The sequence below is a fragment of the Podarcis liolepis genome, assembly GCF_965112155.1.
Source record: "Podarcis liolepis genome assembly, chromosome: 2".
NCBI lineage: Eukaryota > Metazoa > Chordata > Lepidosauria > Squamata > Lacertidae > Podarcis > Podarcis liolepis.
The window spans coordinates 118,068,309-118,085,972 of NC_139555.1; the positions used below are offsets into that span (position 1 = coordinate 118,068,309).

General features: G+C 46.6%; 1 protein-coding gene across 4 annotated transcripts; it reads left to right on the forward strand.

Moving 5' to 3' along the window:
* The first annotated feature begins 539 nt into the window (after positions 1–539).
* LOC310701158 (tigger transposable element-derived protein 1-like) lies at positions 540–14,126 on the forward strand. Of its 4 annotated transcripts, none has more exons than XM_083491550.1 (6): positions 540–2,458; positions 3,666–3,760; positions 5,712–5,838; positions 7,876–7,989; positions 8,749–10,826; positions 11,705–14,126. In XM_083491550.1, the coding sequence occupies exons 1-6, from the start codon at positions 2,416–2,418 to the stop codon at positions 11,801–11,803; spliced, it is 2,556 nt and encodes an 851-aa protein (XP_083347676.1). In that variant the 5' UTR covers positions 540–2,415; the 3' UTR covers positions 11,804–14,126. The 4 variants fall into 4 exon arrangements, with proteins under 4 accessions (XP_083347676.1, XP_083347674.1, XP_083347677.1 ...); XM_083491548.1 differs by having other exon boundaries at positions 7,879–7,989; positions 11,705–12,866; XM_083491551.1 differs by having other exon boundaries at positions 541–2,458; positions 7,879–7,989; positions 12,736–14,126.
* Positions 14,127–17,664: the final 3,538 nt, after the last annotated feature.

Here is a 17,664-nt window from a genome sequence, read left to right on the forward strand (position 1 = left end):
TTTAATGTTTGATGTATTATAGTATTTTAATATTATTTTGGAAGCCGCCCAGAGTGGCTGGGGAAGCCCAGCCAGATGGGCGGGGTATAAATAATAAATTTATTATTATTATTATTATTATTATTATTATTATTATTATTATTATTACAGCAATCCCGATTGGAGACCCTGACACTGTTGGCTGTCACCTTGTGTGCCTCCTTCCGGCAACTCCTGGAGCCAAGCTGGTGCCAAACGTCTTTCTCTGCATTCCTTTGGAGCACATCAGTGAGGCTTGTCATCTGGGCAGCCCAGGACCTCCAGACACGCTGCCCAGGCTTGCGCCCCAATGAGATCACTTTGGTGCTGCTGTTGTAAACAAAATCTGTCCTTCTTCCCTTATGGGGTATCCAAAAGCCCATGTAGAGTCCTTAAGTGGGTTCCCTATCGGTAGGAGAAAATAACAGAGGCCAACCAGAGAATATTGAGAAGCAAAGCAGCTAGTAAGCCTGATCTTTATTAAAGCTGTTGCAACAGGGTGCTCCCCTCACAAGCAGGAGGATGGAGGAGGACCTGGACAAAGGTGTGCCCGCCCTTATATAGACATTTTTAATTCCCTGCCCCGGAGCTCAAGACCACCCCCCACAAACCTCATACCTACATCACAGAACAGGTGGTCTACAACAGAAAATTGAATGTTGTTGTTTTTCCTGTCTGCCAGGTTTTCTGATATTGCCTTATCTGATTGCCTTTCCTGGTAGTCTGCCCATTCCTTTGAGATGGTGATTACCCAGTTCCTGAGACAATGGGAAGGTTCCCTCACCCCCTCCCTCCTTGCAGAGAAAACATTTGGTCAGTTTGGGACTCAAAATTGTTTCAGGGCGGTCCTCCCGTCCTGCTCCAGACATGTGGTCCACACACCCATGTATGTGCCTGGTTGGTACATTTATGATCATTTATTATATTTATAAGACCTTAATTTTTTTATTACACTGCAATCACAGCAGACAATGGAGAGACTCTCCATTGTCTCTCAAGACAGACAGATGCTGACAACAACATCCATAGGTTCTTAATTTGTTGGCCCTTTATGGCCTCCAGGCAACCAGATCAGCTCATTACACACATCATATTATATATTTTTATTATCTAGGTTGTTCAACAAAATTTAAATACCGCTTAATTGACAGAAAGAAAAAGTCTCTAGGCAGTTTACATAAAATATCTGTAAGAGGGAAGCAAAAAAAACCAACAGACTTAAAAGAATAATAATATTATCTATAGAATAAGAGAGCAATAAGAACATACATTCATAAAGAAGACTGGAAAATGTTTATTGAGTATATGGAAAATAGTTGTGTACGGCAGCATTAAGATAAATTCAACAGAGTAAATGATTCTTTATGGATATAATAGTGGAAAATTGATTTGAATGATTATTGTAAAATATCCAGGGATGTAAGATATGTAAAATGAACCATTGAAAGAGAAGAAGGGAACTCATTGGATATTTCCAGGTTTGCAAAATGTTTATTTGAAATTGTAAAACAAAAAAGATTATAATAAGAATTATTATAAAAAATGAATAATAATAATAATAATAATAATATCAAAACAGATAAACAGGGTTGTTGTTGTTTTAAACGGAACCAAAAAGGCATAATGAAATTACATTTCTGATTAAGGCTTGCCTAAACAAAAACTAGGATGCGGGTGGCGCTGTGGTCTAAACCACAGAGCCTAGGGCCTGCCGATCAGAAGGTCGGCGGTTCGAATCCCCATAACGGGGTGAGCTCCCATTGCTCAGTCCCAGCTCCTGCCAACCTAGCAGCTCGAAAGCATGTCAAAGTGCAAGTAGATAAATAGGTACCACTCCGGCGGGAAGGTAAACGGTGTTTCTGTGTGCTGCTCTGGTTTGCCAGAAACGGCTTAGTCATGCTGGCCACATGACCCGGAAGCTGTATGCCGGCTCCCTTGGCCAATAAAGCGAGATGAGCGCCGCAAACCCAGAGTCGGCCACGACTGGACCTAACGGTCAGGGGTCCCTTTACCTTTACCTTAAACAAAAACTATATTTAAAAAGCTGACACCACTAATAATGCAAGCAAAGAGTTTCAGATAAATGGGTGCTGACACACTAAGATATCAATTCCTCGCACAACAAACATTGCAGAACAAACAAGCATTTGCAAAATTCCCCAAAAAAGAAAAAGAGAGTTGTTGGTTTAATAATAATCATCATCATCAGATAGCGCTTTGATTCCAAACCAATGCGCATGCCGTACTACAATTCCCAGAAGCCCTTGCCTTCCAAGGGGCCGGGAGGCGCGGGGACTACAATTCCCAGCATGCCCTGGCCTTTCCTGCTGGCGGGCTGCCTCCCTTGCCTTTGCCCAGCTTCGGAGCACAAAGGCAGGTAGTGGGGAAGCGCTGGAGATGCAAAGGGGGTCCTGCCTGCTCTGGATGGGTCCTGGCGCCGGTGAGTTGCAGCTTGAAGGGGAGGAACGGGGGGCGAGGAGAATTGCAAGCTCTTCTCCCAGGTTGCCAGCTTCTTCGATCAGCCTCTGCTCCTGTGCTCCTGCTGCAGCAGCAGACTGGGGCTGCTGGAAGTTGACTGCGTTTTATTTCCCCGGCGTGGAAAGCTTCCCTTGCTGATTTCTGAAGACCAGCCTGCTTTTAAAAGGCAGAAAAGCAAGCCAGGACATTCCTCCGTCCGTATCTGGCTGGGCCTTAACTTGGAAAAGAGGGAGATGTTGTTTTGTTCCAGCAAAACAAGGTGCGCGCAAAATTTGGAGGTGGCATAGAAACCCAGCTGGTTGGTTTTTTTTTTTAATTAACTTTTTATTGGATTTTATAAACAAGGATCATAAGAATAATAAACGGTATAACTGAAAAGACCAAGTCTCTGAATGTCATTTGTACGTCGCAAAAATAGCACGATAAATTTGCAAGAATATCTGCAACACATGATTCATTATTAGTGGTCAATGTACAAGTCCGTGATTTAAATCAGGCATCCCCGAACTTGGCCCTCCAGATGTTTTTTGGGACTACAGTTCCCATCATCCCTGACCACTGGTCCTGTTAGCTAGGGATAATGGGAGTTGTAGTCCCAAAACGTCTGGAGGGCCGAGTTGGGGGCTGCCTGGTTTAAATAAACCAAGTGGAGTGGATTAAATAAAAACAGTAAGTGGAAACAGGATAAAACTGCTCGGCTCTGTTTTGTTTAATGCTTGTAAACCCAGCTGTTTTTAAGGTGCCACAAAAAAGTATGAATTCTTTTTTTTCCAATTCCAATGTATGGTTGTATATTGCTGTAATAGACTGTAATATACAGTTCTTACAGAACCATTTATAATGTGGCAGCTGATTAAGTCATACTTAATACATCCATAATTCACTGTTTTCATGAAAATGTAGAGGACTGGGCTTTTGATTCTCTCTCACACCCTTCCCCGAAATCAAATATCACTTTGAGCTTTGCAAAATACTTTTTGAGAGATTCAGGTTTCACAAATAGGGAGAGAGGGCTGTTGGACTGAGGTTCTGAGGTTTCCAGTTCGGCCACTGTGAGAACAGGATGCGGCCTGATCCAGTAAAGAGATTTTTATGTTTGTATATTCTTAATCCATAAAATGCAGCTCAGTTTCCCCAACCCGCAAATAACAGAAATCTCTTTTTTAAAGATCCCTCACAGTACCGAATGACGTCCTCAGTTGAACTTGGATCCCCCCCTTTTTCCGAAGGGAGAAGAGAAAATACTCTGGTGGAGTCAGCTCAGGTAGGAAATTTTTGGATGAGGATGGGGAAAACCATGAAGCTGGCCAGTGCCTCTGCAGAGCTCCATCCTTATTTCAGAAATAATAATAATAATTATTATTTATTTATTTATACCCCGCCCACCTGGCTGGGTTTCCCCAGCCAATCTGGGCGGCTTCCAACAAAACACTAAAATACAATAACCTATTAAACATTAAAGCTTCCCTAAACAGGGCTGCCTTCAGATGTCATTATATATCGTGATATAGGATTATATCGCACATGTTTAGCTGCTGATCTGTCACAATGTTGGAAACCAGATGATCGCCCAGCCCTACCGTTTGACTCCTGATTTAAGTCATCGTGATATATTGGTATATCACAAAGTTCAGCTGGTGATGTGTGTTGAAAACCAGATATCGCCCAGCCCCACTCCCAGGGTTCTTGTGGGGAAGCAGTGCGCCTTTAAACGTATGATGCTTACACAGACTGACTTCAACACTGATGACGGGACAGTATTTTCCTGAGGGCAAAATAAGGGCTTGGGTGGTTCAGGGCAGGCTAAATGGGACACACAGCTCTGTCCTGCAACGACTTGCCAAGACTCCTTGGCATCTGCCCACTGAAGCACCTTGTCTCACTGCTTGACAGTAGGGCTGGCGCTGAACGAAAACAGGAAAGGCTGGGAGAGAGAAGAGGGGAGGGAAGAAAGAGAGGAAGGCGTATAAATTTACAGGGGGTGCCTTCTAAGCAAAGTACTTTTATGGTCAGCTAAGCATAGAATGCAAGCGTGGCGTTGGGGTCTAAACCACAGAGCCTTGGGCTTGCTGATCAGAAAGTTGGCGGTTCGAATCCCCGCGACAGGGTGAGCTCCCGTTGCTCGGTCCCTGCTCCTGCCAACCTAGCAGTTCAAAAGCATGTCAGAGTGCAAGTAGATAAATAGGTACCGCTCTGGCAGGAAGGTAAATGGCGTTTCCGTGCACTGCTCTGCTGGCCACATGACCCGGAAGCTGTTCCCTTGGCCAGTAAAGTGAGATGAGCGCCGCAACCCCAGAGTTGTCTGTGACTGAACCTAACGGTCATGGGTCCCTTTACCTTTACCTTTAAGTGTAGAATGTGGCACACGTCATTTGGGCACCGTCTGCACTATGCATTTAAAGCTGTATCATACCACTTTAAACTGTTATGCCTTCTCCAAAGGATCCAGGGAACTCTACTTTGTTAAGGACGTAGACAGCTGCAAGGAGACCCCAGTTCCCTTCACAGAGCTGCGCTTCCCAGACTGGTTTAACACGCAACCCCAGGATACTCTGGGAACTGCTGATCTGTGAGGAAAATAAGTGTCTCCTGTGACGTGGGTGGTGCTGTGGTCTAAACCCCAGAGCCTAGGGCTTGCTGATCAGAAGGTTGGCAGTTCGAATCCCTGTGACAGGGTGAGCTCCCGTTGCTCGGTCCCTGCTCCTGCCAACCTAGCAGTTCGAAAGCACGTCAGAGTGCAAGTAGATAAATAGGTACCTCTCCGGTGGGATGGTAAACGGCGTTTCCGTGCGCTGCTCTGGTTCGCCAGAAGCGGCTTAGTCATGCTGGCCACATGACCTGGAAAAACTGTCTGCGGACAAATGCCAGCTCCCTCAGCCTATAGAGCAAGATAATAATAATAATAATTTATTATTATACCCCTCCCATCTGGCTGAGTCCCCAGCCACTCTGGGCAGCTCCCAATCAAGTGTTAAAAACAGTACAGCGCAAGATGAGCGCGCAACTCCAGAGTCATCCACAACTGGACCTAACGGTCAGGGGTACCTTTACCTTTAATAATTCAAGTTGCCATGAAGCTCACAGGTTGACCTGGTGCCAGTCCTTGCCTCTCAGCCGTTTAACCTACCACGCAGGGTTGTTTTGAGGAAGAATTGGGAAGCGGGGGAAGCGTGTCTGCCACCTCGTGTCCCTCAGATTTTGCTTTGTTCTTGCAGGGCCCGTTGACCTTTGAAGACGTGGCCGTATATTTCACCAAAGGGCAGGCAGCTCTGCTGAACCCGGTCCAAAGGGCCTTGTACCGGGAGGTCATGCTGGAGAATTATGGGAATGTGTCCTCGCTGGGTAAGGAAGGTGGCTGTGCCTTGATAAAATCTTAAAATGGAAAGCGTAACCAAGGTTGTAGAGCAGCCTTTGCCTACCATATCGTTGGACTACAGCTTCCATCATCCCTGACCATTCGCCACGCTAGCTGGGACTGATGAGAGCTATAGTCCAAACCATCTGAAGGGCACCGGGTTGGGGAAGACTGGTGTATAGGGTAATCCTTGTGGTCTGCCTAAGAATGTAAATGCATTTTCTGAATTGTTTTGGTGTTGGACAGCCAAACGTTCATTCTGAAATTATGTCTAAACATTCATTCATCCTGAAATGATGGCTGAAAGCGAAGGAAAATGTCTTACGCTCAGTGTTGTCTGGCAGAAGCTCTCCAGTATTTCAGGCAATATTTCAGCTCTCCAGAGGCCCTGATCTCGCCCAGCCTTAAGTGGAGATGCTGGGGATTGAACCTGTGACCTTCTGCATGCAAAGCAGATGCTGTTCCATTGAGCTAAGGGCCTCCCCTATAAGAGCGTATGAGGTTTTTTTCTTATTAAGCGCCAAGAAGGCATATACAGAGGGGACACGCTGTGGGTTAAACCACAGAGCCTAGGACTTGCCGACCAGAAGGTTGGCGGTTTGAATCCCCGCGACGGGGTGAGCTCCCGTTGCTCGGTCCCTGCTCCTGCCAACCTAGCAGTTCGAAAGCACCTCAAAGTGCAAGTAGATAAATAGGTACTGCTCTGACGGGAAGGTAAACGGCATTTCCGTGCGCTGCTCTGGTTCGCCAGAAGCGGCTTAGTCATGCTGGCCACATGACCCGGAAGCTGTGCGCTGGCTCCCTCGGCCCATAAAGCGAGATGAGCGCCGCAACCCCAGAGTCGGCCACGACTGGACCTAATGGTCAGGGGTCCCTATACCTTTAGGCATATACAGAGTTTTTATACGTAGACTATATCAGCAAAGTTGACTCGGTATAAACTCTCCTTTTGTATAACTTGGAGTTAAACCTCAGTAAAGAAGAAAAGAAAAGAAGTAATGAAGAAATAAAGGAAGGGAGAAAGGGGAGAAAATAGTATATTTGTGTAAGCTTCCTTTTCTGCTCCTGTTGTTTTGTTTAATAGAAAGAGTGAATTGCATAAAAATTAAAATTTGCAGCCAGGCAAAATGAAAGATTGAAATGGTTACATAGGCTTAGTCTTGTTAAGTTTATGCATATATATATATATATATATATATATATGCAGGTTTTGGTGTCTTCGGGTGTCTTCCCGTGTAAGAGTTGGGGTGTCTAGGCGACGTTTCGACGAGGTCTCACTCGTCATCTTCAGGCTGGTGCTTTCGGCTTCTTGTTACTGGAACAGAGCTCTGTTCCAGTAACAAGAAGCCGAAAGCACCAGCCTGAAGATGACGAGTGAGACCTCGTCGAAACGTCGCCTAGACACCCCAACTCTTACACGGGAAGACACCCGAAGACACCAAAACCTGCATTCCTATACCCGTGAAAATCTACGAAAGCATATATATATATATATATATATATGCAGGTTTTGGTGTCCTCGGGTGTCTTCCCGTGTAAAAGTTGGGGTGTCTAGGCGACGTTTCGACGAGGTCTCACTCGTCATCTTCAGGCTGGTGCTTTCGGCTTCTTGTTACTGGAACAGAGCTCTGTTCCAGTAACAAGAAGCCGAAAGCACCAGCCTGAAGATGACGAGTGAGACCTCGTCGAAACGTCGCCTAGACACCCCAACTTTTACACGGGAAGACACCCGAGGACACCAAAACCTGCATTCCTGTACCCGTGAAAATCTACGAAAACAAATATATATATATATATATATATATATATATATATATATATATATATATATATTTGCGGAGATTCGAACTACCAACCTTCTGATCGGCAAGTCCTAGGCTCTGTGATTTAACCCACAGCGCCACCCATGTCCCCTCTGTATAAGCCTACTTGGCGCTTAATAAGAAAAAAAATCATACGCTTTATATGTATAAAACCCAGTCGGCCAATTGTGACCTTGATTTCCCCCCTCATTCTTTCCCAAGAAGGATTTCCAGTCCTCAAGCCTGACCTCATCTCCCGGCTAGAGCAAGGGGAAGACATGTGGGTGCCTGATTCTCAGGGGATGGATGAAACTGTGATCTCCAACACACACACAGGTAAGGGGCTTGGGATAAGTTGGGGATTCCGACCCCCGGCCCTCAACAATTAGCAGTTGCCTGAAACGGTTTCATTTCCTCTCCCTCCCCCTCCAACTGCCTGAGAGTGTGACCATATCTACTTTGATTGGGAAAGGGAGGACCCACCAATTTTGCTTCTCTTCTCATTTTCCTGATAATCAATTTCGTTCTCCACATTCCTGCAGCAAATCTGCCAATTTTGTTTCTTTAAAAAAAAACCTCTTGGAAATTATTTCTCCTAATAAGACACACATTTGCCCACCGTTTTGACCAACGTACCCATTTTTGCTAGCCACTGTGTTGCATTTTGGGATGCTATTTTCGCAGACATATTATTATGCCCACGTTTACCTCATATATTCCTTTTTCTAAACGTCAGTGGGAGAACTGCATCATGAAATTTGGACAAGTGTGCATTTCAAAGGGTGGCTGCATCTATGTCCTCATACTGTCTCGGGAAGGATAAATTTGGCTTTAAATGGGAACGGAATGGGATTTCTGCCCCGTCCTTAAAAGGGATTCCAGGCCTCTGTGGAGCATTTGTGGGGTGCCCCATGGAACACAAGTGGGAAGACCCTCTAGCGAAGGGCCGTATTCCCTTGTGGCAGCCTTCTGGGGGCCTCATGCCAGTGGAGGGTGTGGCCAGGGACAAAGTGGGTGGAGCCAAAGTTAAAAGTGGGCGGGCCAACAGACGTCCATCTACGTTCCATACAAGACATCTTTCCGTCCTCTATTCAGGCGAGCAAAAGGCATTACAGTGGAGCGACGTCATAAGCACATTTAACGCACATGAATTCAACTCCATGTACCTGTCGAAACAAGGTGTGGGCGACTGTCGGAGCCAAGTGTGGGCAGTTCCACCTAGTGAGCCGTCTTGGGGTGAGCGCGAGTGCGATTTCCTGGCCGAGCACGCCGTCCTTCAAGGACAGTATTCATCATATCCCATGGCCCCTAAACGCAAGCTAGCTGCCTGCAGGTCACCCGGAGGGCAGCGCAAGAAGCAGCGATCTGTTCCGACGCTGGAGGAGAAAGTGGCCGTGTTGGATTTATTGAGGACCGGCATGTCCGTCTCCAAAGTGGCCCGCGTATACGGCCGCAATGAATCCAGCATCCGTGCCATTAAAGTTCGAGAGAGAGAAATCCGTCAAGCCGTGGCCTCCGGTGCTCCCATAACGGCTAAGGTGACGAGCCAAGTTCGCGATCAGACTTTGGTGAAGGCAGAAAAGGCCTTGTACCTGTGGCTGGAAGACATGAACGGCCAAGGCCTTCCTGTCGACGGCAACATGATGCGAGAAAAAGCTCTTGACCTGTACGGGCTGTTCAAGCCTCTTACCGACGAAGGGCGGCCTTGTGACGAGAAGGAGTTCAAAGCCAGCCAAGGTTGGCTCAACAGCTTCAGGAACCGCTTCAACCTGAAAAACGGGCAGAGCCCTGGCGAGGCTGGCCCCACCAACAAACAAGCAGCGAAACCCTACTCCAAACAGTTAAAGAAACTGATAGAAGAAAAGGGATATCTCCCGGAACAAGTTTTCAACGCTGGCGAGACGGGGCTCTTCTGGAAGAAAATGCCCAGCCGCACGTACATTTCGAAAGCAGAAAGACAGGCGGCCCAAGACCGTGTGATGTTGTTGTTTTGTTGCAACGCGGCCGGGCATTTAATAAAGCCCAGCCTGCTCTGTGGGTCTGCAAATCCTCGTGCCCTAAAAGGCAAGGACAAACACCTCCTGCCTGTGTTCTGGCAATCGAGCAAAAAGGCTTGGGTGACGGCAGCAATATTCCTGGATTGGTTCCACCGATGCTTCGTTCCGGAGGTCAAGCGGTACCTCGAAGAGAAAGGAATTGACTTTAAGGTGTTGCTGATTGTCGACGATGCTCCTGGCCACCCCGAGGGAGTCCGGTTTGCGCATAGCGACGTCGAAGTTGTCTTTCTGCCCCAAAGCGCCACCTCCGCCATCCAGCCTCTCGACCAAGGCGTCGTTCGCTGCTTCAAGGCCAAGTACACAAGTCTTATGTTCTCGCGGGTCTGCAACGCTCTGGACGCCGATCCAAGCCTCAACGCGGTCGAACGTTGGAAGTCCTTCAACATCGCCGATTGCATCACTTACGTCAAACAAGCCACGGATGCGATCGAGCCGGAAACGGTCAACGCGTGTTGGCGAAACCTGTGGAAGAAATGTGTGAATGATTTCAGGGGTTTCCCAACCATTCACCACGAAGTGGAACACATCGTTCGGGTGGCCAGGCAATTGGGCGGCGATGGCTTCAGCGACATCCTTGAGGAAGAAATAGAAGAATTAATCGAGGGCCATAGAGGAACGTCGGCTAGCGAAGAGCCCCAGGACCTGATAAAATCGGAAGAGGAAGATGACGACGAGCAGGAAGAGCCGGCAAGTTGGAACCTTCCCAAATTTGCCGAGGTGTTTCAAGCGGCAAAGCACTTGAATGATTTGATTTCGGAATACGATCCCTCCATGGAGCAGAGCCTCAAAGTCACACGTGGCATCGCCGAAGCTTTGAGGCCCTACCGAGAAATGTTTGAGCAGCTGAAGAGGCAGCAGCGGCAGTTGCCGGTCGCCATGTTGTCCTCGAAAAAACAACTGGCAGCCGATGAGCCTTCGCAACCGACTCCTCGAGCGAACACAGAGCCAGCCACCTTGTGTGTGACACACTCTTCATCACGCAAGCCTGGACCGTTTTCTGCCGGATCGGCATTAGACCCTTGTGACCCCTCAGCAGTGATGTCAGGAGAACAGAAAGACAAATCGCCCGAGTGTGTACAGCGGCCCTCTTCATTCTTTCATCCTCATCGTATACAGGTGTGTACCGCAGTGTGCTTTATGGGCAGTTTAAGGGATTTTCAAGGGTAATTTTGACTATACGAAATTTTTGCCTTAGGCGCCGAGTCCGGAGCCTAATCCCCGTGTTAGATGCGATTTCATGGTGTTATAGCTTGAGGATACATGGGGCAAAGGCCCTCGAGGAGGATGTGGGGCAGGTTTATGATGGAGGGGGTGTAGCCTGGTGAAGCGCATGGGGGCTGGCTGGAGACAGGGGCCTGGAGGCCAGAGTTTTCCAACTTCTGGGTTAAAATATTGCAATTACTATAGAGCTCCAGGTTCAAATCCCCACTCGGCTGTGAAGGCCACTGAGCGATTCTGGGGCATTCACGCGTACTGCCTAAGCTCCCTCACGCGGTTGTTGTGAGGAGAAGATTGAGGGGTGGGGGGTGTTGTGACGTGGGGTTTGTGATTTCAGCTCTCTTGACATAATATGCTGGAGACAGTTCTCTAGTAACACTTCTTTATTAAAGCAAACAAGACTGAAGACTGGGGAGAGGAAAGCTACATTTATAGGGACAGGGGACTAGCAAGAAAGGATACATTTTGGAGGGAACAATATCAGGCAATCACAGTCCTGCCTTTTGGAGGGAACCAATAAGACAGAGGATCCAAATACAGCAGCTTAAATGAACCAATAGTAGCTGTACCCTCTGGAACCAAAAGGCAGTTACTTTACCCTAATGCAAATACAGACAATAATAATACAGATACAAAATCCTTTGACTCAATACACAACACAGGGGAAAGTATGTCCCATGCCCTGAGTCTTCTGCAGAGAAGGCAAGGTGTCCCCATAATGAACAAATAAATGCTATGCTCACCAAAATGTACGTTTCTTTTGTATTTGTTTGCAGTGGCTCGGCTCCTCCGATAAGATCAAGGAGGTTCATGGGACTGTTTCCCTCCCCTTCTCTTCCTCCCTGACCCACCTGGCAATGTCTGCCGCCTCATGATGGCTTCTTTTTTACCAAGAGATGGGCAGATCCAGCTCCTCAGCTAAGGCAAACCTTTTTACCCCTTCTCATTTGCCCACCCTTATCCCTCCACCCAAGGATGGCAGGGAATGACTTGTTTATCATTGTACCAAGTCTGAAGGGGTCTTAATGGTTTATATATGGTTTTCTTTTCTCCTTTCTGTATCTCTTAGTACAGGCACCACCAACCTTTTTGGGGCCGGTGGGTGTATTTGGAATGCTGTGGTCACAAAATGGCTGCCGCTGGGGGCATGCCTTGAGACAAAATGGTTGCCACATATAAAAGAACGGGGGGGGGGAATTTGAAACTGGACAAGGAAGCTCTGCCATCGGCTGCCCCATCAATGGGCATAATGTGCTTTTTACCGATCATAAAATCATAGAATTGTAGAGTTGAAAGGGACCCAAGGGTCATCTAGCCCAACCCCCTGCAATGCTCTGTTTGACATTCTGGTTGAGTTTCAGGGCACTTCCAGACAGCCACTATTTGGGGGTGGGATTCAGGCATGAGATTATGGTAGATCTGGAGCTCTGGTGCAATAAACCCTCCACTCCCAGCTTTACCCAAATTTCCATTTTGAATTGTCGTTTTCCTCTCAGTTTCCCTCCATCCCTGCTAATAATGAAAACAACGAAGGGGAAACTCTTTGTTTTTCTGTTCTGTTCAGAACAAGCGGGAGGCTGGATGTCCAGTCATGGCATCTGATAAAATGTGGGGGCCCATTTAATATTGGAGAGGCTAATGTGGATTTTTGAAGCGGTCTTTACTCAGCAGGCACCATAGGAGGTGTTGGCGGGCACACGTGGGCACCATGTTGGAGACCCTTGCCTTGTCCGTTTTCTGAGGTTGCTTCTTACAAGGAACAGCAGTGAATCCCCGTCTTATGTTTTTTGCTCTTTTCTCCTTTCAGGCAACTCCGAGAAGAGGCATTCATGCCCGGAGTGCAGCCGACGTTTTGCTCGGAAATCATCTCTCGCCAGACACCAGAGAATCCACATAGGAGAGATACCTTACAACTGCTTGGAGAATGGGAAGGGTTTCCCCTGGGAGACAGAACTCGGGAGCCGTCGGAGCGCCCGCCCAGAAGAGAAACCGTATAGGTGCCAGGAGTGTGGGAAACGTTTTGTTTACAAATCCAAACTCGTTGTGCATCGGAGGGCCCACACGGGAGAGAAACCCTACGAATGTGCGGAGTGCGGGAAAGGCTTTGCTTACAAGTCTTGCCTCGCGAGCCATCAGAGGCTCCACACCGGAGAGAAACCGTACGGATGTCCGGAGTGTGGGAAAAGCTTCGCTCAGCAGTCTGCTTTTGTGATACACCGGAGAATCCACACGGGAGAGAAGCCCTACAAATGCGCCGAGTGCTGCAAATCTTTCCCTCAGCTCTCCGACCTAGTGAACCACCGGAGGGTCCACACGGGAGAGAAGCCCTATAAATGCACCGAGTGTGGTAAATCTTTTGCCCAGTGCTCGGCCCTTGTGATCCACCACAGGGTCCACATCGGGGAGAAACCCTACACGTGCTTGGAGTGCGGGAAAGGGTTCCCACAGCAGTCGGAGCTTGCAAAACACTGGCGGACCCACACGGGAGAGAAACCCTATACCTGCCTGGAGTGTGGGAAAGGTTTTCTTCAACAGGCTCACCTCAGCGGACACCAGAGAACCCACTCGGGCGAGAAACCCTACGGCTGCGGGGAGTGCGGGAAAGGTTTTGCCGACAAATCGAACCTGGCAAACCACCAGAGGACCCACACAGGGGAGAAACCCTACAGTTGCACTGGGTGCGGGAAGCGTTTTGGCCAAAAATCCCACCTTGTGAGACACCAGAGAGTTCACACAGGAGAGAAGCCTTACAACTGTTCAGAATGTGGGAAATGTTTTGCCCAAAAATCAAATCTTTTGATGCATCAGAGAATCCATTTGGGGTAGAACTTGGCTTGTAACATGCTCTGCAGCTCTGTTTTTTTAAGTCTCCCTTTTCTGTTTCAGTTTGCAATACTGTCTTTGCATTATTCACCCGTGAGAGCATTTGAATGAAAGGAGAATAAATTGTCACGCTATGCAAATAACACAAGTAGACCTCTCCAGAGTACCATGAGACACTGGAGAAATCACTGCTGCCATGCCATCCATTATTATTATTATTATTATTATTATTATTATTATTAATTGAATTTATATATCGCCCTATACCTGGAGATCTCAGGGTGGTTCACAGAACAAAATCAAAATATAAAAGCATAAAATATATAATCAAAATAAAAACAACCACCCAATAAAGCCCGGTTTAGGGAAGTTTTTTAAAATGACTGATGTTTTATTTTTAATCTGTTGGAAACTGCCCAGAGTGACTGGGGAAACCCAGCCAGATGGGTATAAGTAACAAATTATTATTATTATTATTATTATTATTATTATTATTATTATTATTAACCCCCTCCAAAAAAGCCACATTTTGAAAGGGCCTAGGATGACAATCAAATCAACCAAAGGCCTGCTTAAAAAGGAACGTTTTTGCCTGGTGCCTAAAGGTGTATAATGAAGGCGCCAGACGAACTTCCCTGGGGAGAGCATTCCACAGATGGGGAGCCACTGCAGAGAAGGCCCCGTTCTCATGTTGCTACCCTCCGGACCTCTCCGGGAGGAGGCACGCGAAGGAGGGCCTCAGAAGATGATCTCAGGGTCCGGGTGGGTTCATATGGAAAGAGTCGATCCTTGAGGTATTGTGGTCCTGAGCCATTTAAGGCTTTATAGGTCAAAACCAGCACTTTGAATTGGGCCCGGAAACTAATTGGTAGCCAGTGCAGTCGGACCAGGATCAGTATAATATGTTCAAACCGTCTTGCAAACCTCACAACCATCTGGTCTAGGGAACCACCCACTAACAGTGCCTCAATTTTGTTTCAGTTTGTTGGCTCTCATCCAGTCCATTATTGAGGCAAGAAATAAGAGGGGCACGTTCTTTAGCAGCGTGGATTTGGCATGTTAGTTTTTTTGCCAGTTTTCTCAGACCCTTTGGTTCTCAGGCCTTTAGCCGTTTGCCAGCATCTGGCAGTTTTCAAGCCGCTGCAAGCAGAAATGACAACATTTCTTTATATACAGCTTGGAAAGTCAGCATTATTCATTATTCCCACTACTGCCGGGGCTGGAGACACGTTGATGTTCAGCTTATAAAAGTTTCCCAGTTCTTTAAAAACCTCCGTCCAAAATGCAAACAGGTTTGCAATGCCACCAGGGCCATAGGAAACTTCCTGGGCTCTTATTATCTGAATGCGCACATTTTCAACCCTAAAAGGGGAACTTTGTCTACACCAGGGAATCCCTTTTATGTTGGGACTCTCTTGTACTATTTCAGTCTACAGTTGGCTAGGATAATTCAGGCTTCTTGTATTAATTTACAAGACTCTTAACAACTTGGGGCCAGAATATCTTAGGGCTCGCCTGATCACTTATATCCCTGCCTCTCATCAAGCACTTTGCGGGACTCACAATTTATGGCGCAAATGCATGGTTTATAACCCCAGGAGCCATGCGTTCAGCACTGTGGGCCTAATCCTTTTTTTTATGAATAATTTTTTATTAACCGACCAATCACATCAAATCAAACCAAATTACATAAATTCCAAATTACACAGCCGAATTTTAAATTTTTGTTGGGGGTACCCATATTTCAAGTTCCGAAGGGATCCAATCAACTTCTTGCTTCTTACTGCTGTTTTAATGTCCACAAATCTAACCTTATGAAGTTCACAGCACTATCCAGTCCTTTCTTATTATTTTTCCACATCTCTTGTTGTTGTTTTCATATATTTTTCCTTTCTCTTTGTGACCTCTGATAGTCTCCGCAAGCTGGTTAGAACAGTTTGTAATCCTGCGTGAATATTTTTTTTTTTATCCAGTAGCCATATCCAGACGTTTTCCATATAACATCACTTCCCTACATCAAAACAATCTTAGCGTCATTAATCTTCGCCAGTCTGCCTCCATACTCAAAACCTCTTAGGAGATTCACTAGGAATGCAGTCTGAAAACAAATCCGTTCTTCCTCCCGGCTATAAATCCTTTGGCAAGATGGCGACTCCAAATTAATTGCTGCGCCATTCCAAAAGCTCTTATTGCTTCTCAGTCTCCATAAAACATACTTTTGGTTAAAGTTTATCTCCACACAGACCTTAATCAACCTGCTTGGGTCAGTTCAACCGACGGTTCTAATGAGGAGGGGTTCTTGTAAATCACATAGAAGGAAAGTAAAAAAGGTCGTCCCCCCCCATTCAGCCCCATTGTCAACATACCCCGCCTTTGGTGTATCTTCATCGTAAAATATTCCTGTTTCTCCAGCCCGTTGTCTTCTTTTGCAGAGGTCACTTAAATTAGCAGACTTCACTCCCCTTCTTCACTTGAAATATGTGCATTTGCTTCTTTTGTAATTAATTATTCCAAATTGCTGCAACTAGTGCGCGATCAGAGACACCGTCCAGGAGAGCCGAGGTCCACATGGGGGCATTCTGCCTAGGGCCCTCACCCCCTTCTTTCGAATTAGGGGGTGATTTATGGGCACAGCAGGCAAGGGCAGTGTTCCCCATTTCCTTGGGGCAACAAGGGAGGCTGCCTACTCCCATAACAGCCTCTTAATTACCCCGTGTGGGTCGGAGAGATGGTATTGTTGGCCATCTTCCAATGCGCCCCCTAGTGGCCCCCCACTGTGGGCCTAATCCTGTGGAACTCCCTTCCACCTGAAATTGCACATACATGTTGAACTTCAGGCATTGAACAACAGTCAGTCTATTTCAGCAGGTATTTTAAGTAAGTTATACTGTGCCTATTTATGAAACATATTTTTGTTGTTGTATTATTATGCTTCGTGGATTGTTTTATTTCTCTGTAAACTGCTTTGTGACCACCCAGTTTTAGAAACTGGGATAGGAACGCTAGGAGCCAAATAGCTCCTGGGACCTGGGTTGTGGGCGCCAAAACAGAATGTCTAGTCGCCATTTGGGGGGGAGGTCAGCAACAGTTATTATTTATTATTTTGAGAAGCATGAACTAATACACAATTCGCATAAGTGACGCATTGTTAATATCACATTTTTAACAGAAATTGTTCATATATGTTTAATTTGGTGTTTGCACAATAAAAATATTGGTACGATACTTCAGTTTTCAAAACACTCTACTCTTTATTGTTAAACATATTGTCTATCCTTAACATATACAGTGGTACCTCAGGTTACATACGCTTCAGGTTACAGACTCCACTAACCCAGATATAGTGCTTCAGGTTAAGAACTTTGCTTCAGGATGAGAACAGAAATCGTGCTCTGGCGGCGCGGCGGCAGCAGGAGGCCCCATTAACTAAAGTGGTCTTCAGGTTAAGAACAGTTTCAAGTTAGGTAAGGACCTTTGGAACAAATTAAGTACGTAACCCGAGGTACCACTGTACTTCGAGGCTTCAAAGCACATACAATTCAGTCATCCTTGAGTGTCAGCCAGGTGCAAAAAATGGCACCCAGACTTTTTAAGGTGCCCGCAAAGGGAGAATCTTTAGGCGCGAAATGCCCCTGGCACCCGGCTAGTTTCGAACCCTGTGACCATCTACGGTGAAAAACGGCCTGTAAATATGCAGCGTATCTGTTTTGCAGTGGCAGGCAGTTCCAAAGGGTAGGTGCCACCACACGGAAGGCCTGATTCCAAAATCATGCCGCATGGACATGCTGATAGGACGGTGTTTTGCAGAAGGTTCTCTCCTGCAGAATCCAATGATCGAGTTGCGTATGCAGGGGGAAGCCATGACTAATTGGCACAGGTTTATTGCTAAATCTTGGTTCAGCCATTTCATGCT

Coding starts and splice junctions, on each gene's coding strand:
- LOC310701158 (XM_083491550.1), top strand. CDS start 2,416: ATGCAAAGGGGGTCCTGCCTGCTCTGGATGGGTCCTGGCGCCG. Junction 2,459..3,665: donor CTGGATGGGTCCTGGCGCCG/GTGAGTTGCAGC, acceptor TCTTTTTTAAAG/ATCCCTCACAGTACCGAATG. Junction 7,990..8,748: donor GATCTCCAACACACACACAG/GTAAGGGGCTTG, acceptor TCCTCTATTCAG/GCGAGCAAAAGGCATTACAG.